The sequence below is a fragment of the Podarcis gaigeae genome (genome assembly GCF_964106915.1).
Source record: "Podarcis gaigeae genome assembly, chromosome: 6".
NCBI classification, from domain to species: Eukaryota; Metazoa; Chordata; class Lepidosauria; order Squamata; family Lacertidae; genus Podarcis; species Podarcis gaigeae.
In genome coordinates, this window is record NC_139682.1 from 23,238,807 (window position 1) to 23,262,370 (window position 23,564).

The 23,564-nt window shown below is 45.8% G+C and overlaps 1 protein-coding gene across 1 annotated transcript in view; it reads left to right on the plus strand.

Annotated features, from left to right (window-relative positions):
- Positions 1-23,564, plus strand: part of DBNDD2 (dysbindin domain containing 2) — a 32,094-nt gene that overhangs the window by 2,530 nt on the left and 6,000 nt on the right. Inside the window, exons 2-3 of the mRNA XM_083746364.1 lie at positions 16,965-17,120; positions 17,252-17,398. Coding sequence (XP_083602490.1) covers positions 16,965-17,120; positions 17,252-17,398 — 303 coding nt within the window. The remainder of the gene's footprint in view (positions 1-16,964; positions 17,121-17,251; positions 17,399-23,564) is intronic.

Sequence of the window (23,564 nt, forward strand, 5' to 3'; positions counted from 1 at the left end):
CTCCCCCACACACCTCGCGTTGCGCGCTGCCAGCTTCCTTTGCCACGCAGTGCCCATCTTCACGTCCTTTCATGCACAGGCAAGCTCAGCACCCTGCCGCCTCCCCGCGTATCCCTGCACATAGAGTACATTCTGCTGCTCCATCAGATTTTTTAAAAAATAGGAGAAGAGACTGCAGATGAAATGCAATGACGTATTTAACATCACACTGAGTGACGGTGCTGCTGGAATTATTCTTTGGTGTGCGCTTGTGTATATGCACAGCCATCGTTTGTCAGCAGGGCTGATGTTTTTCTGAGATGGGTTATCGGGCATCTCTTCCGGTCCAGGCTGAAGGCCTATTCCTTGAAGGATAGGCTACAAAGAGCCATAACATTGACGCTGAGGGATCTACTGCTTATGTCGTTCCTGGAAAACCGTGGCTGAGCAACAGAGGTTGCGGACTTCCTAAACAGTCTTCTGCTTCATGGGGATGAGGAGAAGGGGAACTTGGGAACAGCATAGAGATAAGAGTATTTGAAGATGAGTTGGCCTGAAACCAGAGGCCCAGCCAGAATCCATCAATGGCTCTTGTACAAATGCTCCACCCAGCCTTCCTCTGGGATATGATACTGCAGCAAAAGCATAAAATAATCCAAACCACTGTGGGAAGAATTGTAGGAGGGAGGGAAGGCAATTGAGGCAGCGGCTTTTGGCACAGATAGACAGAGGGCTGAGAGGAAGAGAATGGGGGCGAGGAGGTGGCAACCCATGACTTTTCTCTCTGTCACAAATTCATAATAAAAAGCTAGACCAACCAATCCCCAAATCCCTCGAGTCTCAAAGCTAAAAATATCCCCACAGATCCCTCTCCAGCAGAGAATACATCATAAGACCCTGCTATTTACAGGGCCAGGAGTTGCTTTATATAGAACGACGAGTAGGATAAAACCATGAGAGCATTAGAGGGGATGACGGGAGGACAAGAGGCTCTCCAAGCACCAAGGACAACAAACTGTGACAGCTTCTCCATAATTCCTTATCCAGACTGAATGAAGTCATCATCACCACCATCATTTCCACCTAAGTTCAACCTAATTGCTGTTTACCTTCCCTGAACAGTTTGTAAAGGATACTTTGGGGCTTGGCTACTGAGCAAAAGAAGGTTTCAAATGAGTTCCCCTGTGGGAGAGATTTCCTGAATCTTGCTGAGACTTGAAAGGTCTCACACAGGCCATAGGAACAGCCTTAATGCAGATTAAACCACTAGCCCAAATATAGTCTATAGGGAAAGAATGGTGTCTGAACTTAAACTTGGATGGAAGCCACACCCTTTGGTGAGAAAAACCTTCATGTTAAACCCAAGCACAAGTGGTTATGTGCAACGAGGGCAAGGCATTCTGCATATGCTCAGAGGAACTGCCCTCTCCAGCTGCTCTACAAATGCAGAACCAAACAGACCCCAGTGGTGCATAAACTCATGAACCGTTGGAGAAAATAACTACTGCAGTTGAGCAGGTTGAATAAACCTGGCTGGAGCAATATAGGATGCTCCTCTAGATGACACTTGATACATAGTTTATGGAATATATTGTAGTATATTTTTGTGGAATATTCATGGCTGTGTGTGTTCTGTAATCATAATTCATGAGTGTCAAATCGGGTATGGAATGCAGAATTTACCAAATTCAAAGCAGCCCAGTTTCCTTTTTATTTTTAAAACAAGCTTCTAGCTCCTTAGGTTTCAAATCTAAACTTGAAAGTGCTTGTGCAATGCCTTGGGGGATCTCAGAAGCCTGAAGTGGATGTGAGCAAGATGCTGGTACAGCTCTTTGCAATTGTCTTTTGACCAGCAAAAGAAGAATAAATCATGCAAAATAAATGTGCACAATTTATATATTACATGCGTTTCTTGGTCCAGCTGCTGCTGAAACCAGTTGTTTGGCAGAACTACACAGAATATCCCTTTCATGTTCCTGGAAGACAGAGATTTATTTATTTTTAAAGACATCTTTATTGAAAGTTAGAAAACATGGTACCATGCACTAAACATGGTAAGTAAAAGAGAGTAAAAGATGAAGAGAAACAGCAAAACAAGTGGGGGTGGGGAAAGAAAACCAAAACTGTATACTTTACAAAGTTTTTATTGTCATTCACCAGATCTTAACCTTCTACAGTATTTGTAAGAATGGATTCCCAATATCATTGAATTTGTCCATGGCAAGTCTGTGATAATATGCAAGTTGTTAATATGTTGTGAGTTTGTTGAAGTCTTCAATACAAACGTAGAAGGGAGCTGCATTTTTATTTTTCCAGTTCATCAATATGAGTCTTTTTGCTGTGGTGAGAGTCCACTCATATTGTCCTTTTGTAAGGTTCCACGTGCTGGATATATAATTCAAAAGGATATTTTACACTGTAAATGTAAGATTATTCCGTACAGTTCTGTTGATAGTTTCAGTTACCTTCTGCCAAAAATATTTCAATATAGGACAATAAAAAAAAATGTTTTAGAGAAGACAGAGATCTTAAACTCTGAGCATTAGTGTAGTGGAAGCGCTAAGCATGTAAACGGAAAAACCCAGATTTCACTTCAGCCATGAACTCAAAAGGTGGGTTCTTTAAGCAAGTCACCGCTGCTGATCCTCACTTTCCACCTGCAATATGAGAATAACAGTGCTAATCTATTTGCATAGTTGTTGTAAAGATTAATTTATGCAAGGTCCTTTAAATACCTGAAATGCAACAATGCATGGTTACTAGATCCACTATTGCAGTCTCATGAGGTGCAACCTGGCCAGGATATTTCTGATGCTGTTAATTTACATTGGTGCCAGTGACTTCCTCCCTGGAAAGAAAATCTCAGCTGCAGATGATAATTTTTTATCAGAACTGCAGCAAGGGATAGAAGGGTTACATTTCTACCATGCCTTCTGCCACCCCCATAATTACCAGCTCTCGGCTGATGCTATTTGCATTTTTAAAATCCTGCTTGCTAAATTGACATCTTTGGAATGCATGTCCGCTGTCAGGAGGAGAGAATATTTTTCAAAGGTGTGTTGTAAATGTGTTAAAACCAGATCATATGTGAGCATACAGCTCTCCGGGGGCCAGGAGGAAGAAGGAAGTAGGAAGAAAAGTTGTTCAGGTAGTCCTTATTTGCAAAATGAGACGGGTAGGGCTCAAACATAATTTAGAAGCTGTTGCCTTTAATCTGCAAATATTTACCCTTCTCAGTCCTAAATATGCAAAGGCTGGCTGGTAGGCATTTTGTACATGCTCAGACGCTGTGGGCAGGTGCTGTATAGAAAACATTCTGGCAAATTGTATGGCAGCTATGAGTGCTGTTTTTGAACCAGAGTCTGGGGTTTGAACCCTGGTTCAGATTTAACCCTGCATGAAGGGAAAAGGTCCCCTACACTAGTTCCTTTTGGGTTTTGAACGTTCCTATCTGAACATTTTCCATTTGTCTTCCGTGCTTGAACCACGAGATCTAGAAACTTGAGGAAGCAAAATTCTGCACCATGTGTGTTGACTGTGAACAATTATGAGCATAATAAAAAAAGAAGGGCAAAGGGTTGCGATGGCAACCGTAATAGAGTCTGGGAAAACAGTCTCTTTCTCACACATGCAAGCATTTTGTTTTACATTGTGGCCGGGTGGGCAGCCCATGAACCATGGGTTAGAAATCCAAATGTGGTTTGCATTTCCCATCCCAACCCCAGAATCTGTGGCCTTTGTTGGACCCAAAGAGCTACACTGCTGTTCTTCAATCTTGCAAATGTGGTTGTAGCTGTTCCTTAGGCCCCAGCTCTATTCCGAGTTATTTGCCCTTTTAAGAAGTTGGGAGCTTTTCGTGGACATTAAAGAGCCTGGAAATGAAGAAAAGCCTCCCCCCCCATCTTTTCTTGGATTTATGCCTACATTAACAATCCTCCCCCTCCATCCCATTCTTTCATTTGCATTGCCTGATGCATAGAGGGAGTTTTGTATTCAGGATCCAGCAGGACAAGGGATAATGACAAATGCCACCACTCCCAGCAGAAATGCAACCAGACACTCATGCCAACTCTCTTGGCCAGAATAGGGCATTGCCTGCAATTCTCCAGAACTCTTGGGTCCACCCCATCCTCTGTTCCCAATACTTCCATGTAGATTCGATCCACTGTCTGGCAGCATCTCCTACATCCATTGCTTTCTGAGATGACATAGAGAAGGTTTCGCTGTAAGTTCTGTGCTTTTCATTATTTAGCCACAATAACCATCTAGTGGGACGCGGGTGGTGCTGTGGGTTAAACCACAGAGCCTAGGACTTGCCGATCAGAAGGTCGGCGGTTCGATTCCCCATGATGGGGTGAGCTCCCGTTGTTTGGTCCCTGCACCTGCCAACCTAGCAGTTTGTAAGCACATTAAAGTGCAAGTAGATAAATAGGTACCGCTCTGGCGGGAAGGTAAATGGCGTTTCCGTGCGCTGCTCTGCTTCTCCAGAAGCGGCTTAGTCATGCTGGCCACATGACCCAGAAGCTGTACACCGGCTCCCTCGGCCAATAAAGCGAGATGAACGCCGCAACCCCAGAGTCAGCCACAACTGGACCTAAGGGTCAGGGGTCCCTTTACCGTTAACCATCTTCAGAAGGAGTCAGCCACTAAATACCAGGTATCGGGGAAAACAGCATGGGAGGGCTGTTGATTTCATGCCTGCTGCCTGTAGGCTATCAGTTGACGCCTGGTTGGCCTCTGTAGGAAACAGGATTCTGGACTAGATCTGAACGTTTCATCTGATTCAGTAGGGCACTTAGAACCACAGAGTTGGAAGATACCTCAAGGCTCACCTAGTCCAACCCCCAGCAATGCAGGAATCTCAGCTAAAGCATGCAAGACAAATGACCATCCAACCTCTGCTTAAAAATCTCCACTGAAGGAGAGCCCACAGCCTACCAAGGGAGACTGTTCCACAGTCAAATAGCTCTTACTGTCAGAAAGTTCTTCCTGAGGTTTAGTCAGAATCTCTTTTCTTGTAACTTGAAGCCATTAGTTTGAGTCCTATTCTCCAGAGCAGGAGAAAAGAAGCTTGCTCCATCTTCCACGTGGCAGCCCTTTAGATATTGCAAGGTGGCTATGATATCTCCTCTCAGTCTCCTCTTTTCCAGGTTAAACATACTCATCTCATAAGGCTTGGTTTTCAGACCTTTGATCATCTTGGTCGCCCTCCTCTGCACACGTTCCAGATTGTCTATATCCTTCTTAAATTGTGGTGCTCAGAACTGGGCTTGCTGTACTCTTATCTGCACGTAGCACTTTTTAAAGCGCCGAGCACTTTCTCAGACCAAGTAGAATTGCTGTGTCTCTTTTCAGGTATTTAAAGTGCCTTACATTATCCAAGTTATTCTGACGGCCTGTAGCAGCTCATGGCTTGACTGAGATTTGAACCAGAGTGACTCCTAATTCATGTTCTTAACCCCCCTGTGGTACACCAGCTTCCTTTGCAATCTCTTATCTTGCACATCCTCATGTCATTCCTGGTAGGTCACTCTTATTTCCACTTTACAGGTGGGAAGCCAGGAGATAAGCAACTTGCACAACATGCCCAAGCAAATCTATGTCTAAAATGGGACTTGAGTCCTCAAGTTTAGCTCCAGCTCTCCTTCCAGTGGAGTTCCCAGGCTGAAATGCTGTCTGCGGGCCACAGTTATTAACTCAAAATAGCCAGGGATTCCATATGCCAGGGTATTTCAAAATGGGAAGCACACCATGTAGGGGAAAGAGGAAACCATTTCGGACATCTCTGTAGTAATAGGCAGGCAAACATTCAGGGCATTGGCAGGAGTGGAATTTGGTAAGGCCAAAATTTGGCACCCCAAAATAGATCTCATTTTTTCACCCCCTCGGCTTGGTGCCCTGTACTGGGAAACCACCCTCAATCCAGTGCTGATTTGGGAGGTGGGCAAGTATGTGGGTCAGCGCCCCATTAGGGTTACTGAAATTAGAGGTCAGTTCCCAAACACTGGAGTTGGGAGGGGGCACAGAAGGGAGACCAGTTCAGTGCAGTGAATTGTAAGAGTTAGAAGCAACCTCAGATATAATATTATTTCAACCACCTGCTGATGCAGAAAATCTGCTAACTTCATCCTTTATTGTGGGACCGGCCCTGCCATTAGGCAGAGCGAGGAGCCTGCCTCCGGTAGCATATGCTGTATGTGTGTGGATATGTGGCGAGGTTTCATTGCCTGCCTTGGGCCTTCCAAGCTAATTCACTGCCCAAGATACTATGGACAGCACTGTCCTGTTACCAGTTTTGAAGTAAGTTCTGTCTGCCAATCCACTCAGCTTCTCTCTGGGAGGGGACACCAACTTGCTCTTTGCCTCGGGGAGCAAACTGTCTTGGGCTGGTCCAACCCGATAGAAGGCCTTCCAGCCTCTTCTTAAGTGGTTCCTGTGTTGAATTAGGATCAGGAAGAACTGGACCATTAACTCCCCAACATCCATGGAGCCCACAGGGTGACCCTGGGCTAGGCACCATCCCCACAAAGCTGCTGTGAAGATGAAAACACAGTGAATACCATGTACACCACCCCAAGATCCCAAGATCAAGAGTGAGGAAGCTCCAGTCCAGGGCTGAAATGCGGCCTTCTAGACCTCTTTGTGGCTCTTTGGAACTCTCCTCAGGCCACACCCTTGACTGGCGCTGCTTTGTACCCCAAGCATTTTTGCCAGGCTGGAACGTGTCCCTGAAGTTTGATCAAACTTACTGCTTGCCCAGATGAAGAATAAGGGAGCACTTGAGTGGATGTAGAAACTAGCCTACTGCACAAAATGTAAAATTTCCTTTGGTTGCTCTACTCATTCTCATCTCTGGCTCCAACCACCACTGGCAGGTGGCCCTCAAAAGCTTGCCCAGGAGGGAATGTGGCCCTTGCTCTGAAAAAAGTTTCCCAACTCCTTTCCCGAGAGAAAGAGCTCACTAAAAATGCAGTCTTGTAAATAACAATATGATCTGTATGGCAGGAGGCTCTAGAGGAGCCAGCCAGCCTTTGATTTATTAAAAGAGTTGCCATTTTATAGCCCACCTTCCTATGACTCAGGCATCCAAGGTGGCTTTCTCCTCTTGTTCCCTTGAGAACATGTGAAGCCACTGATGGCGCGGCCAACCCACCTGCTTCCAACTTCTTCCCGTTTGCCAAAAATCTTCCCTGCGTGTACACTGAATAGAGGAATTAGGAGGGACAACCTCAGGTCTCTTTTCCCCTTCCCTTCGGTCCCCACACTTGCATTCAGACCCCGTCTTCGTTGTGTAATGAATGAAGCATGAGAGCCGGAAGGATTAGGCAGGCGGTGGGGAGCCCTGCTGCCCATTTGATGGTCTCGGTGGCAGCCGGGTTGGGAGGTCGGCGTTTCGGGGACAGGGATGGCGGGGGGAGTGGGGCTGCATTCTCCCAGCTGTGAATGCGCTCAGGCCCCCATTGGCTAGTTGCCATGGGAAAGAGACCCCAGCAGCAGGGGCAGGTATTTCTCTTTCCCCTCTCCTCCTTAAAGACAGCTTGTAGCACACAGGGGCAGCATTGTGTGTGGATGCCTAGCAGTCTTGGCGAACATGCCATCCCAGTGAGGCAATCTCAGCAGTATGTGTGAGATGGTGAGACCATCAGTCACAGGGGAAAAGGGAGAATGGTACGTTCTCTTCTCTTCTGCTCCTGTCTTAGCCTGCTTACACACCATCTATTTAAAGCACATTCCCCCTGCCCAGCAAGAATCCCGGGAACTGTAGTTTCCCTGTCGCAGAGCTACCGGTATTTTTCTCAGCCTCTTTAACCAATGACGGTTCCTGGTATTCTTTGGTGGGTATACTTTAATGTGCAGTGTGTATGCAGCCTTAGCAAATAAGAAGGGAAAGTGTGCATACAGACCTCTTTCCTCCCATCCATAAATGGACAGAATAGTAAACATCACCAGATAAAAGGAGGAAGGGAAGTGGTGAACAAGACACTGTCTCTGACCCTCCCTGTAGTCATGGGGCGGTCAGGACCCATCACCAGCTGCTCATCTCGCCCGCTGGCTATCTGTGCAAGTTACATAATGGCATTTCAGTGTTAGTGGCCGGCTGCCCAGATGGCTAATGAAATCTCATCAGGGAATTTATCAGCAGGTTTGTTAATTTACCCCAGGGAATCAATCCTGACACGTCTCTCCGATGCTAACATAAGACATTCTGTGCAAGCTCTGGCATGTACTGACACAGTACCCATCAGTCCCGTCTCTCTTTGTCTGGACGCCTGACCCTTTCTGTGGCCTGGCTTCCTGGCGCATTTCCTTGGTGTTTGTGTGTGTGTGTGTGTGCTAGGAACAAGGAAGAGGAGGAGCAGACACGGAGCAACGGGCCCGAATGCAATCTGAGCTGATACAGGATTGCACAATTGTGAAATAAGACCAGAGATTTAATTTCAGTTGCAGTAAGCCCACAACTTATGTGCATTAAATTGTGCGTGCATTGTGTGCATGACCGAAATATATCAAAAAATTAAAAGGGATGGAAAGGGAGTGGAGGTTCCTGGAAAAATGACTTTGGCAATCCCACCTGACATTGAACCCTTTGACCATACACAATTTTGGCTTTAGATGCAATCCCTGGAATGTTAACCCCTGTGTAATTTGCGGGTTTACTGTACTAGGGTGGATAGAGAAAAGTTTTTCTTCCTCTCTCACAACACTAGAAATTGAATGTTGGAAGATCCAGGACAGATAAAAAGGAAGTACCGTATTTTTCACCCTATAGGACACACCGGCCCATAGGACGCACCTAGATTTTTTTTGGGGGGGGGAATAAAGGGGGGGGATTATTCCCCCCCCCCAGGCGCAGGGCTGGGCGGGGAAGCCCGAGCTTCTGCCGACCCCAGAACAGGCAGCTCTGGGAGCTTGCAGGGCTGGGGTCGGGGGAAGCCTGAGCTTCCCCCTCCCCCAGCCCCCAGAACGGGACCCAGAGCCATGCCGAAGCTGCGTGCAGCTTTGGCATCGTTCTGGGAGCTTGCGGGGCTGGGGGAGGGGGAAGCCCTCTGCCAGCCTTCAAACCAGGTCCCGAGTTTGTGGGGCTGGCAACGGGGAGGAGCAGGCTTCTCCCCCCGCCAGCCTTCTAAACAAGTCGGGGGATAGCGGGAAAGGCGCGCTGCGCCTCCCCGCTGTCCCCCGAGTTTGCGGGGCTGGCGACGGGGAGGAGCAGGCTTCCCCCGCCCCTGCCAGCCTTCTTACAAAGTCGGGGAACAGTGGGATGGCGGCGTTCTGCCTCCCCGCTGTCCCCCGAGCTTGTGGGGCTGGCGGTGGGGCTCTCCTGAAGCCTGGAGAGCGAGAGGGGTCGGTGCGCACCAACCCCTCTCGCTCTCCAGGCTTCAGCGAAAGCCTGCATTCGCCCCATAGGACGCACACACATTTCCCCTTCATTTTTGGAGGGGGAAAAGTGCGTCCTATAGGGCAAAAAATACGGTACTTATTCAAAGTTGTTCTATGGAACTCACTTCCATAGAAGGCAGTGATGGACACCAATGGCTTTAAAAGAGGATTTGACAAATTCATGGAAGGCAAGGCTATTAGTGACTACTAGCTACAGTGAATAGGTTCTGCCTCCACTGTCGGAGGGAATTGCTGGGAATGACATGTGGGCAGAGTGCTCTTGTTCTCATGTCCATCTTGCACACTTTCCATAGGCATCTGGCTGGCCACTGTGAGATCAGGATACTGACCTAAGTGGGCCATTGGCCTGATTAGCAGAGTTGTCTTATGTTCTTTTGTTGCCCCGTTGAAGCAGAAAACTTGAATGTTGGCTGTATTAGAGTTCTGAGAACGGTGTTGTTGTTTTTGCTAATATTTTCGACCAGAATTCAAGTCAACTGAATATGGTTCTTTGTCTGGAGTAAGACCGTGGATGCAAATGCTGCTACTTAAAGCAACGTGACCACATAGTGATGACCACCAACTTGGATGTCTTTGAAAGAGGATTAGACACATTCCTGGAGGATAGGGCTGTCAGTGGCTACCAACCACGATGGCTATGCTACACCTCCATGGCCAGAGAGGGGATGCTTCTGAATACTGGTTGCTGAGAATTGCAAGTAGGGAGAATGCTCCTGCTTACTGGCTACCTACAGGCAATGATTTGTCACTGGGAGAAAAGGATGCTGGACTAAATGGACCTTTGGCGTGATCCATCATATATACACAAAGGTGCCTGGATACCCAGAAGAACACACAGAGATAGCCTACATAGGAGGGCTTAGAGTGGCCTTCAGTGGAGCCATTACTCTTGCTACTGACCATTACTGCTTCTCCTGCTCATCCTAATCTGCACTGCCTTCCAAACGGGAGAGGACAAAGCGAATGGAGATTAGGAAGCTGCCTTATACTGAGCCAGACCATTGGCTGATCTAGCTCCTATATGTTGCAATATTCAGCCTGTCTTGGTGCCAAATTTGGGTTACCATGGTTTGGAAGTTTTGATTTTTGTAGAGCAGAAGTCCAGTATTTGTCTCTTACTATGTTGGTTCGATCTGGGAACTTCGCATTCTTGTGGGAAATGAATGTCGTCATCCCCCCCCCCCCCCCCGTTGGAATGAAGTTTTGTAGCTTTGCATTAGAGAACACACAACAGGTGTCCTGACCGAGTCGATGGCTTTGTGTGAAATCCAACAACTTTGCCTCCAGCGTTTAGCCTTGGGAGGGCCTGTTATTAGAGCAGTCTCTCCTCACAAGCCCTTTTCATCACTCATTTGCTCTTGTTTTAATTGCTGGCTGCTTTCTGTGGGAAAACTCAGCTAAGCAGCTGACTGGTCTGGCCTGTTAGTAAAGGATTCCAGTTGTGATACAGCTGGGGCTTTGCTGGAATAAAAGGAAATGGCCCACCATGGTGGAAGAGGCATGTAGAAGCACCACCTAGGCATGCTTACTTGGATATAAGAACATCCAAAACTGCTTTATTCAAGGTCAGACTGGAATTTTATCCCATTAATGTCAAGGCTGCTCCCCAGCCAAAGAAATGCACACAGGAGCTAGTTTACTCTTTATTGTCAAAACTGACACAGTCATTTCTACTGCTCTGAATACCCATGCGAACCAGTCTAGCATCTGTGCAGCTATTCCCAGGTCTGCACTATACAGATCAGTTGCAGCAACAGGAGGCCATGCTTATGCATCTTCCCCCGACGGGCTGTGCATGCAGCCAGAGACTATGCCTGCGTGTGAGCTGCCTCTGCTCTTTCCACTTCAATTCTCTCCTGCTTCTGGGAGAGTGTTGCAGGAAAGGGTGGGGAAGCACCCAGCCCTTCACTTGCCTTTCCTGCCTCTTCCTCCTGTGCTCCACCCTCCAGCTCTGAAGCTCCTCCTGCCTCTGCCTCTTGCCCCCTGGCTGGTACAGGTCCCCACAGACCATCCACCCCCTCTTCTGAATCAGGCTCCTGCTACCCTTCCCCCAGTGCACACTTGTCAGTGTCTTGCCAGTCCTTGAAAATGAAGCACAGTATTGTCTATTCTCATTGGCAGAAGATTTTCCAGGGTCTTGGCCAAAGGGCTTTCGAATCATCTGCTCTCTTTAGCTCAGGCATGGCCAAACTTGCCCCCCCCCAGCTGTTTTGGGACTACAACTCCCATCATCCCTAGCTAACAGGACCAGTGGTCAGGGATGATGGGAATTGTAGTCCCAAAACAGCTGGAGGGCCAAGTTTGGCCATTCCTGCTTTAGCTGAAGATGGCAGGGATTGAACTTGGGACCTTGTCCCTGAAAAGCAGGTGCTCTACCAATGAACTATAGCCCTTTCACATGCGTAAGTTCCATCCATGACTACTTCTTCATCGGGAGTATGCTGGACTCACTGCACAATACATACTTCTGCATCCTTACTACTATTAGTCACTGTGTAAACTGCCAGGGGTGGCAATGGTGGTGGCTGGCAGAATAGTCTCCATGGGGGTATATATCTTCCCTTCCTCCCGAGTTCCCCCATTCTTGCGTCATGTAATATTTGGAATAAAACGACATGTTTACCCTTCCGGATCAGCTAGTTAGGAAAATAAGGAAGCGGACATCTATTGATTTGTGCTTCTAGCTCAGTATTGTCCACACTGGCAGGCCGTGGCTCTTCATGGTTTCAGACCAAACACACTCCCAGCCCTACCAAGAGAAGCTGGGGGTTGGAACTGGGATGTTTTGCATGCTCAGCAGATGCTTTGCTACTGAGCTGTGGCCTCTGCTTCCTGTGCTTCAGCACACATTCCAGCGTTGACTGGTGACCTAGGAAAGCCACTGTCAGCAGCCAGAGTCAGGTGCAGATCAGCAATAAAAAAACCACTGTGTCTGTGAAGTCAACTCTTTATTCAAAGGAACCCAAATAACACAGGCCTAGTGATCCCATAAACATTTGCTTGTAGTTTTTGTCCTAATGAGGCAGTTGCAAGGTCTGAAGGTCCCTGCCTTCCCACAGTTGCCCAAGTCCCAGGGGTTCCCCCCCCCAAGCAATCATAGACTGCATCTGCATGCAACCAATCTTTCCTTTTCCCTTTTCATTTCTCGCTGTGTTCTAGGTGACCAGGGGGTAAGAGAGCTAGTTGCAGCAGGAGGGGGAGACCCCCTGGATTCTTCAACAACCTGCCTCATGGCTCCTCTCCTCTGCAGCTTCCTCTTCTGTCTCTGAGTCTGGACTGCTCTCTGCTACAGTCTCTTCCTGCTTACTAAACCCTGTTACCACTTCAGCTTCCGACACCACCTCCTGCCAGTCTGCTCCCTCTTCTCCCTATGACCACTCATCTTCGTTCCACCACCACTCCCATGGCTCTGAGCCTTCTTCCCCTGGGTTTCCCCAGCTGGTGCCTCCCACCACTCATCTGCGTTCAAGCAGTCCATGACTGCCATGCTTGTTAGCTGATGGACATGTGTCAAGAAGGCTGCATGAGCCTTGCTTAGCCCAGCAGCTGTATCCCCCTTTCCTGGTAGCTGCTGCAGCATCTCCTGAGTTTTCTCTTGAAACTTGGCGCTGAATACCTTAGTCCCAGTAGAGAGACACAGCCTTGTCTGGTTCCTCTACTTCTTTTTTTCCACAGCCAACACAAAGTTCAACAGTTGCTGCTGTTTGGCTGAAATTTCCCCTGAAGCAACAGACAAGGCTGCTGAGCCTGAGACACAGACAATTAAAATGTTCACTGTTTGTTTGGTTTCCTTGGTTATGGCACTGCCCAACTCAGTAATCACATTTTCCTTATACCAGCCAGACTGGTCCCTGCCTCGATGGCTATTGAGTCAAGAAGCTTGGAGGCATCAGAGATTCGCTGCAGAAAATCTCAAAGGCAAAGTCTGATGGCTACCCAGTTTTGTTGTGCCTCCTCTGTTGCTTTGATCATTGACCTCTGGATTTCTCCCCAAAATGGGAGATTGGCCCAACCCTTGTCCTGTTCATAACATTGTTGAGCTTTTTGACTGGTACTTTCCCCTCTTCTGTGGTTTTCATCATGGAAAGAATTAAAAGAATCATTTTTTTGTTGTTAAGAAAAACAACTGAGCAGGAACTGAGTTATCTGTGTTCAAGAGGAATTTTTTTATGGGTTTGGGGAAGTATGCTGATGGACTGAAGAAAAGTGTGAGCATGAAACAAAATAAGCAATAAGCAGATTTGGCAACTTTTCTACTTCAAGTGGGTACCCAAGAGCTCACCTCCTTCCTTCCCTTTAAAATTATAGGGATGGAGGGGAAATTCAGTTGGAAACCTACTTAATTCACACTTCTTGAACCAATTGTGAACTGAAATAAAGCTAGCTTTCAAAATTCTCCAAATTTTGCAGGGCAGTTCTCCAGGCAAGAAAACATGTACCAAAAAAGCCCTGTATTTGATAAAGTAGTTATTGTTGTGAACTGATGCAGAAATGAGGTGAATTGAATTTAAGATTGGAAAAATGAGAAACCAGAATTGACAGACTCATTCTTCCCTAATCCTAATGCTAATTTAAAAAAATATTCTGGCTGGGTCCCTAACTCATATTACAGTACTGGCAATTTAGTTCCCCAGTACTAGATCAAAGTGAAAGACTTTGGAACCCAGCTCTGCCCTTGTGTAAGTCCACTTAGATTACAAGGGAGCTGACTCTTTGCTTTGATCTAGCAATTTCACAAACCAGGCAGAACATGGTTTGCTTTTTAGCACATATCTAAAAATACTATCTGAACAAATGCAGATGCTAAATTTGCAAATATTAAAATGTCTACCACTGTTTTCTGCTTTCATCATCGGTCAAGGCAGTGGAAACTGGAGGTGTTGCTCCCATCTAGTACTGTGAGGGAAATATTTAAACCTCTCCCCTTGATAATTTCAAAAATTGGTTACATATGGAACAGGGCTACCAGATAATGAACTGTGAAGATGGCGTAGATAGCAGAGGAGGATGAACCTCTGTGTGCCCAAGCTTCCTTCAGTCTACTGATTCACAGGATGGCTGGGTCTGAATCAACTTTCCCCCAACCTGAGTCCCTCCATATCATTTTGGACTACAGCTCTCATTATCCCTGACCACTGACCATTCTGGCTGGGGTTGATGGGAGTTGTGATAAAAAGTATCTGGGCACCTGGTTGCGGAAGACTGGTTTCGAGCATAGATTCTCAAAATGTGGACTGTGGTCCTTTGGTGGTCCATAGCTCCATCTAAGTGGTCCACAGAAAGGAACACTTTAGAATATCTATTCTTGGCCCTGCACTTTATTGATTCTTTTCCAATTGTGGAGATCAAGGACTCTTTTTTTGCCAAGGCTGGCTCACTTAACAAGGCATGTGATTTTCATAACAGAGACTTGGTACAATCTCCTAATTTTTTTTCATAACAATTTGCTAGTTAAAGAAACCCTTCTCAGTGACAGGGTCTAGGGCTCATATTTTTCACAGTACTATATTGGTTTTGACAATGATGCCTGTGCTTAAGTGGGGGAAAAGTGTGGTTAAAATATGAGCTCTTTATGTGGTTTGACTGGTAGAACAACTTCCTTATTATGTGGCCTGTCAAGATCCCCAGCAATTTTCCAATGATCCATGGAAGAAAGAAAGAAAAAATTCAGAACCAATGGTTCAGAATATACTTAAGCCTAATGACTGCTCTGCATGCTGCATACTGTCAGGCTTGTTCAGAGCGGAGATTACCGGTATCATTCTAGAACAGGGGTAGCCAACCAGGGGTCCTCCTGATGTTGTGCTCAGAAACTCCCATCATCTAAGACCATATAACACTGGTCCTGAAAGACCTACATCGGCTCCCAGTACGTTTCCGAGCACAATTCAAAGTGTTGGTGCTGACCTTTAAAGCCCTAAACGGCCTTGGCCCAGTATACCTGAAGGAGCGTCTCCACCTCCATCGTTCAGCCTGGACACTGAGATCCAGCGCCGAGGGCCTTCTGGCGGTTCCCTCGCTGTGAGAAGCAAAGCTACAGGGAACCAGGCAGAGGGCCTTCTCAGTAGTGGCGCCCGCCCTGTGGAATGCCCTCCCATCATATGTCAAAGAGATAAACAACTACCTGACATTTAGAAGACATCTGAAGGCAGCCCTGTTTAGGGAAGTTTTTAATGTGTGACATTTTAATGTATTTTTAATCTTTGTTGGAAGCCACCCAGATGAGTGGAGTACAAATAAATTTATTATTTACAACATCAGGAGGACACAAGTTTTGATACCCCCAACCTAGGAAACCTACAAAAAGCCTGAAGTATGAAAGGCTGTTGTCTAGAGAGGTTATGCATGCCCTCTGACCATTCTTCATAGGTGGGAGAAATGTGAACAAACACACCCAAGAAAGGGATACAAATTATTTGTCAGCTTGGAAGGAAAGGCGGCTGACAAGGATAGATAAGAGCCCAATGCCTGTTTTCAATCACCTTTCTCCCAACCACCATGCTATAGCTCTGCAGCAAGTAGTGTAGCTGGTTTGGTTAGACAGAAGCAGGATGTCTCTCCATTCCCCGGAGTTTGAGGTAGTTTGAAAAACAGAATGCTGCTTGTGAACTGCATGGTCATTCTGTTTTCACCTTTGGTAAACAGGTTTTGCAGGTTTTGTTTAAGAAACCTACCCAGACCCTTAGATCTTCCTCTGAGGCCCTGCCCTGAGTCCCTCTTCTGAGGAAGTCTGGGGTGATGGCAAGGGAAATGGCCTTTTCAGTTGTGGCCCCCCCCATTTGTGGTATGCTCTCCCCAGTGAGGTCTGTCTGGGGCTCTCACTAACAACTTCTTGGTGTCAGATTAAAACCCATGAAGTTGGTTGTTGGTTGAGCTTGATGAAATGTTTGCTGAGGTTTATTGGGGACTGTCAGTGGATCTTTTTATGAACTGCTACATCTTTTTATTATAATGTCTTCATATTATGCTTGCTTGCTTGCTTGCTTATTTTGTATACCTCCTAACCAGCAGGTCTCATGGCGGTTCACAATTTTCAAAAATGCGTAAGACCCTGGAGACATTTTTTTTGCGTAGCGAGTCATTAATAAGTCACTCGTAAGTTCAAATCATCATCGGTAATAATAATAAAATACCGTATTTTTTGCTCTATAAGACTCACTTTTCCCCTCCTAAAAAGTAAGGGGAAATGTGTGTGCGTCTTATGGAGCGAATGTAGGCTGCGCAGCTATCCCAGAAGCCAGAACAGCAAGAGGGATTGCTGCTTTCGCTGCACAGTGATCCCTCTTCCTGTTCTGGTTTCTGAGATTCAGAATATTTTTTTTCTTGTTTTCCTCCTCCAAAAACTAGGTGCGTCTTGTGGTCTGGTGCGTCTTATAGAGCGAAAAATACAGTACTTCTTGAAGAGCAGTGACATTATGTCAAAGAAACGCGTGCAGACTGAACCTTCTCACAAAGCAGTTTAAACTCTCATTAAAATTCTGCCTGCCCACTTAACATGCATTTGGCTCTGGGAAGTGTTTCCCTTCAGATAAGAAATGAGAGGAAGCTGCTTCTGATTTCTTTTCCTCTCTCTGGTTCCTTTGCAGCCGACATGGACAATGGGCAGCGAGGGCTGGATGCAGAGCAGATGCAGCAACAGCAGCTCAAGCTACGGGAGAGGCAGAGATTCTTTGAGGAGGTTTTCCAACATGACGTAGATTTCTTCTTCCCAGTATCCCATCTGCAGATAGAGCACAGGAGACGTAAGTACCATCGGGGAGGCGTCATAGGCGGTGCGTTAGACTATGGAACACATTTGCCCCACTCGCATGTAAAAAATTAACAGGTGATGGCCATGCTGCACGACATCTGATGGCTTCTATCTCTTTGCTAGCTCCCTTAGGCAGCATTTCCTCCATGGAGGTGAATGTGGACATGCTGGAACAGATGGACATGATGGACCTTTCTGACCAAGACACTGTGGACGTGTTTCTCAGCTGCGGGACCGAGGACAATAACAACGTAGCTGCTCTTTTGCCAGGTATGTTCAGTTCCCATTAACTGACCCACGTCAACTTCTAGCCGCATCCAACTCTTTCTGGGGCCTGTTGAAATATAACTCCTCCTTTTAATATATATATATATATATATATATATATATATATATATATATATTGGTTTTACATATATTTTCCAAATAAAACATAACATAACGTCTCTCATCTTATACCACATTTTGGCTATAAGCCTAGGACTTCCATCAACCACATCTAGTGATTTTCGACCTTTATCTCTTAGTCTTGCATTGCCTTTTAACTATTACTTTTAATAATCCATACTTTAGAATCCATTCTCCTAATTTTTTTCTGTAATATTTCATATAGTTCTCCTTACAAAACCTCTTGTAATCCTACAAGCATAGTCAGCTGAGTACAAGTGTTTTTCAAATAACTCGCATATTTACTCCGGTCCTTCAATAATTTCTGGTCCCGCTGGTTTCGAATCCTTCCTGTCATCTTATCCAATTCTGCGTAGTCCATTCATTTCATCTGCCATTCCTCTTTCGTCGGCAATTCTTCCTGCTTCCATTTCTGTGCCAATAATACTCTTGCTGCCGTTGTTGCATATAAAAACAGATTTTTATCCTGCCTATTAATATCCATGCCTACAATCCCAAGTAAAAATGCTTCTAGCTTTTTTATCAATGTATATTTCAACATCTTTTTCATCTCATTATAAATCATTTCCCAATAACCTTTCACCTTTTTACATTCCCACCAGAGATGATAGAAAGTACCTTCTTTTTCCTTACATTTGCTACTTATTTTATACATTTTAGCTAATTTCACTGGTGTAATATCCCACCTGTACATCATTTTCATCACATTTTCTTTCAAGGCATTGCATGCAGTAAATTTTAGAAATATAACTCCTTCATAAAGGGGAATGGTTGGAATGCCCACCCAAGGAATTTGGATTGTGAATTGGACCAATCACTGTTCATCGCCGACATCAATGGAGGAAGCTACAGTGAGGAAAGAACATATAGAGTGGCTGGGTAAAAACCCAGCCAGATGGGCAGGGTAGAAATAATAAATTATTATTATTATTATTATTATTATTATTATTATTATTATTATTATTAATATAGGATTGGTGTGTGTGTGTGTCACTGTGTTTGTAAGGCTACTTATGGTGTTCTGGTGGCAGCCTTCTGATTTCTGGTAGGTAACCTCAGACCAACCACCGTATTTTTCGCTCTATAAGACGCACCTAGTTTTTGGAGGAGGAAAGCAAGGGGAAAAAATATTCTGAATCTCAGAAGCCAGAACAGCAAGAGGGATCGCTGCGCAGTGAAAGCAACAATTCCTCTTGCTGTTCTAGCTTCTGGGATAGCCGCGCAGCCTGCATTCGCTCCATAAGACGCACACACATTTCCCCTTACTTTTTAGGAGGGAAAAAGTGGGTCTTATAGAGCAAAAAATACGGTAAATTGCAGAGCTACTAAAGGGGATCCGAAGAGCTGAGATTAGGAATGAGCCTAGTGAGCCCTTGGACCATCATTCCCCTCGCTAGTAGAGAGAATTGATCCAGCCTATCTGAGATACTGGCACAGGGTAAACGCCTTTGAGGATCATACCCTTACTAAGCTCTGCTAGTTAGATCAACTAAGGACAGGGGGCTTGGCTCAAAAGTGCCAAGATAAGCTTAGGGTTTATAATCTTCAAATGGAGAACTACTTAGCCCACGTGACCTTAGAAAGTGGATTTTTGATCAGGATGCCAACCAAGAAAGAACATCCATCATTGCCGCCCATTACTCTACTTGCTACGCCCAAATTAAGACCAGTCCTTCAAGGCCCCATTACCTTGAGACTTTGACCTTCCCACAACCCCGCAGGGCTTTTGTAGAACTAAGATTCCAACAGATGCCCTCAGCATATTGAGAGGGGAGATATCGGGGAATTCCCCATATGGATCACAAATGTATATATGGATGCAATCAGGTAGAGGACATCACACACAATCTGCTGATTTGCCCCCTGTATACAACGTCCAGAGGAAATATTATATAGCCAATTTTTAATTGGCTTCCAGGTCCATCTGCACAGGAAGTGACAACTGAACTGATAGCAGATAAACATCTATATATTACACACCCGGTAGCCAAATTTGCCTTGGCAGCCAAGAAGCTCCATTCCAGCTATGTGAATGCACTCCAATATTAAAATTTAATGTTGTAAATTCCTTTTTATGTTACACACTGCTACAGGCTATGTTGCATGATTTTAGAGGAAAGTTTTCCTTTTGTTTTCTGTCATCCATTGTAAAGGCCTTTGGCTACATACAATAAAAATGGACTTGACTTGACTCAGGATCTTCTCGGGTCAAGTGGGGCCAAGGTTACTTCCTGCAACAGCATCATTAACAGGCACGTGCTAAGGTTGCACCTGTGCAAGTTGCTCCGTCTGCATTTCTTACCAAGGCAAGGTGGAGCAGACTATTCCTCTGCAGCCTACTGTTCGCATTTTTGTGTGCAAAGGGGTGATACAGGAATTACTTGAGAATAAGCACCCCAACCTACTATCCTGGGATAGGGAGAGTGGGATGCTCAGTTGACCAACTGCAGGTACTTACGAGTGGCTCTGCCATTGGGTCGGTCTGCCAGCTTGCTGCTTGGGAAGGAGAAGCAATAGTTTGGAGGAGAGGCAAGAGAAATAAGGAGAGGCATTGAGCTAAGCAGAAGCCTGGTCTACTGCCAAATTCTTATTGTTCTTCATAATCACGAGGGCTAGAGGTTCAAAACTAGCTAAACTCTGCCTGATTTTGGAATATGGTTAGGTGTTATGGGGATCACACTCACAAATAACCTGCTTTTAGGATTTAAGGAACTCATTCAGGTACCAGCAGTACTCTGTTGCACTGATCTGCACCCACATATACACTAGTGAAAAATAAAAATGAAATTTATGCACTTTCTACTTACCGGTACCCGTTTGGTATGTCATGCTTGTATCTGTTTGGCTTCTTTTTCTGTGCAACGTGCACGTTAAATGTGGCAGTAAACAATGGAAAGTCTCTTTTATTATGTGTTTAAACGGTGATGGTGCAAGACAGGGTCAAACCAAACACATTCCGTTTCTGAGCATGTGCTTTTCAAAGTGAAATTGTGCTGCCTCTTAGTGGGATTTATAATTTAGGGGGTGAAACCATTGCCACTGCCAAAACAGATTATCAAACAGTCAGCAGAGAAAACCAAAACCTTTATGGGTTGTGTGCCAAAAAATTGATTGGCTTTTTCTCCATAGCAGAGAAATCCAGATGCTTGAAATTAATTAGTTTGTTGGTGTGTTAGTTAAAAAGCCATCACAATATCAACTCAAACTCTGCTACTAGCACAGAGAAACAACTTTAGCCTTTCAGCCTACCTGCTGATTCCACCCCACCTGGACCTGTCCCCGCTCCCTATTACTAACTATTCTTCTGTTTTCAAACCCTTCAAATCCTAAGTCAGTGAAAAGTACATTTTTTTCCTTCTCTGGGGCCTACATGCTCATTTGAATCTTTCCAAACAAGAATAGATGAGGGAGCAAGCACCAAATGTGACAGATCTAATGCTGGCTGATGGATAGATCTGACATTTTATTCAAATGTCACAGAGGTTCCCATGGATTGGGGGCTAAACAAGTAGCTTGCTTTGCCATTTACAGCATTTTGGCTGTATGCTCTTCTGAGCCTGAGCGATGGGGACTTTGATGCAAAGATTCCTAAGACTGAAGAGGAGCAGTACAGGTGAAATGCTCTCTGGTTAAAGGAGCAGAGGGGAATGAAACTGAGACTAACCTCCCTCTACTACAGGGGTAGTCAACCTTTTTATACCTACTGCCCACTAATGCATCTTTCTTGATGGTAAAATTTCCTTTCCTCCCACCAGTGCTTGATGGAAGGAGGATTCAGCCTGTGCCCTAGAATCCCCTACCACCCACCTAGAATCCTGAAATGCCCACTAGTGGGTGGTAGGAACCAGGTTGACAACCCCTAGTCTACTAGTAGAAAGGCTGAAAGAAAAAGTCCCGGAGGAAATCTGTGAAATAGGATGGCAATTTATGTCTTACCCTGCAACAAAAGAAACATGCCACCAAAAAACACACAAGGGCACAGTCTTGCACAAAATTTGCATGAAATAACTTACTGTATATGTATGGTTGCAAATTTAGAAATGAGTAATATAATCTGAATAAACATACAGTCCATCTCACTATAATGGAGAACACTGCACCTAGGGGAATTTTGTGCCTGCTCAGTCTTCTGCCCATGTATTAACAGCTGGTGGGTGAGACTCAGGGCTTTTCCACACCTCTGCTTGCCCCCGGAGGCGTGGAGGACCTTTAGCGCTGAATCAGAACAAATGGCAATTGCCATTTGCTCTGATTTAGCACGAAAGAGCCGGTTTTCCGGAGGAGAGTGGCAAGGCCAAGGCAAAACAGCTGAGACCAATGGCAGTGGGAAACTGCTTGGACCCCTGCTGTCTAGGCATAGGGGAACTGGAAGTATGGACAAGCCCTCGTACTCTTTGTTCTTAAGGTTTAAACCAAACTTGAACCAGGCAGCCTCTCAAATAGAGCAAGGATGGCTAACTAATCACCTTCCAGAGGTTGTTGGACTCCAGCTCCCACCAGCCCCATCAGTATGGCCATTAGTCGGGGATGATGGGGCATGTAGTTGTAGTTGAAACACCCCAGGTTAGCCACTCCTCAAAAAGGGGGTCGATGCAAGGAGGAAGGGGAGGGGGATCATTCCATCTGCCAAGCTGCAATGCTTGTGCATGCAGCATGGCTGGAGGAGCACAACTTTAAATTCCACCCAATGGATCTACTGAGTAGAACTTACCATAGGCTGGGATTCAGCTAATGCAGGCGTAGGCAACCTAAGGCCCATGGGCAGGATGCAACCCAATCGCCTTCTCAATCTGGCCCATGAATCAGCGTGTTTTTACATGAGTAGAACGTGTGCATTTATTTAAAATGCATCTCTGGGTTATTTGTGGGGCCTGCCTGGTGTTTTTGCATGAGTAGAATGTTTGCATTTATTTAAAATGCATCTCTGGGTTATTCGTGGGTTATAGGAATTTTTCTATGCTCATCCCCCCCCCCCAAAAAAAATAGTACAGCCCACCACATGGTCTGAGGGACAGTGGACTGGCCTACAGCTGAAAAAGGTTGCTGACCCCTGAGCTAATGAGCGCCATCCAAGGGAGAGAGAGCCCTGTGGAAGAACTTCTGCTTGGGCAATGGGCTTCCAGGAGGTTTGCCTGCCCCACACCTGACGTTCTATGATGTTAGGTGATGAGGTTTGGGACAAACTATGCCACGGTTCAAATGTGGAGGTCTGGCAGGCTTAAATGGCCCACAGGCTAGATGTTTCCTACCACTGATCTATCCCATCACTCTGCGACCTCAGCTAATCTTACTGCATAGTGCAATATGAATGCATAACTTTGGAATAAATGTTCAGGGGTGAGGACAGGACACTGAAAGACTGGCCACGCACCCCACGTTGTGAAGGTTAATGCCTTTTCTGGAAAAGCAGTACCACCACAGCAGAAGGGTGCTTGTTCCCACTGAATGAACTAATTAAAAGAATTTAGGAAACGAACTGCCAAACCAACCTACTAACCAAAACCCGGCACACCATTTAATCAGCTTTTATTATTCTGCAAGCATGGGCCAGTTGTCCCTAAATGGACAACATCACTGACCCGTCTCCCAAAGTATTTGAATTTATGTTGACTGCATTTTTTTTAAAATACAGCTCTCTGCATCCCCGCTCTGTTCACTCTCAGGCTGGAAGGCTCTTTGCCCTGTGCAGGAGGTCAAAGAGAAAGCGGCGAGACCCCGCTATTATGCAGTGATTCAGCCCGAGTGTGATTCAAGCACTTTACCGGCACAGCCTCCTGCATTCCAGTTAAACGGCCTCACTGATGATGTCTCCAAGCCACGTTATTCACAAGCCATGCACAAAAGCTCCCGTTGCCAAACATGGAGAAGGAATGCGAGGCACGTGGCTTGTACAATGACACGGCCAGCAATTCACGGAGGAGATCTGGCCAGGCCAGGCTCTTGACGGAAGGGGTTTATGGAGTCAACCTGCTCCCACTGTCATGGAATCACATGCTGCGCTGCATGTTCAGTGGTGTCTTTGGCTAAT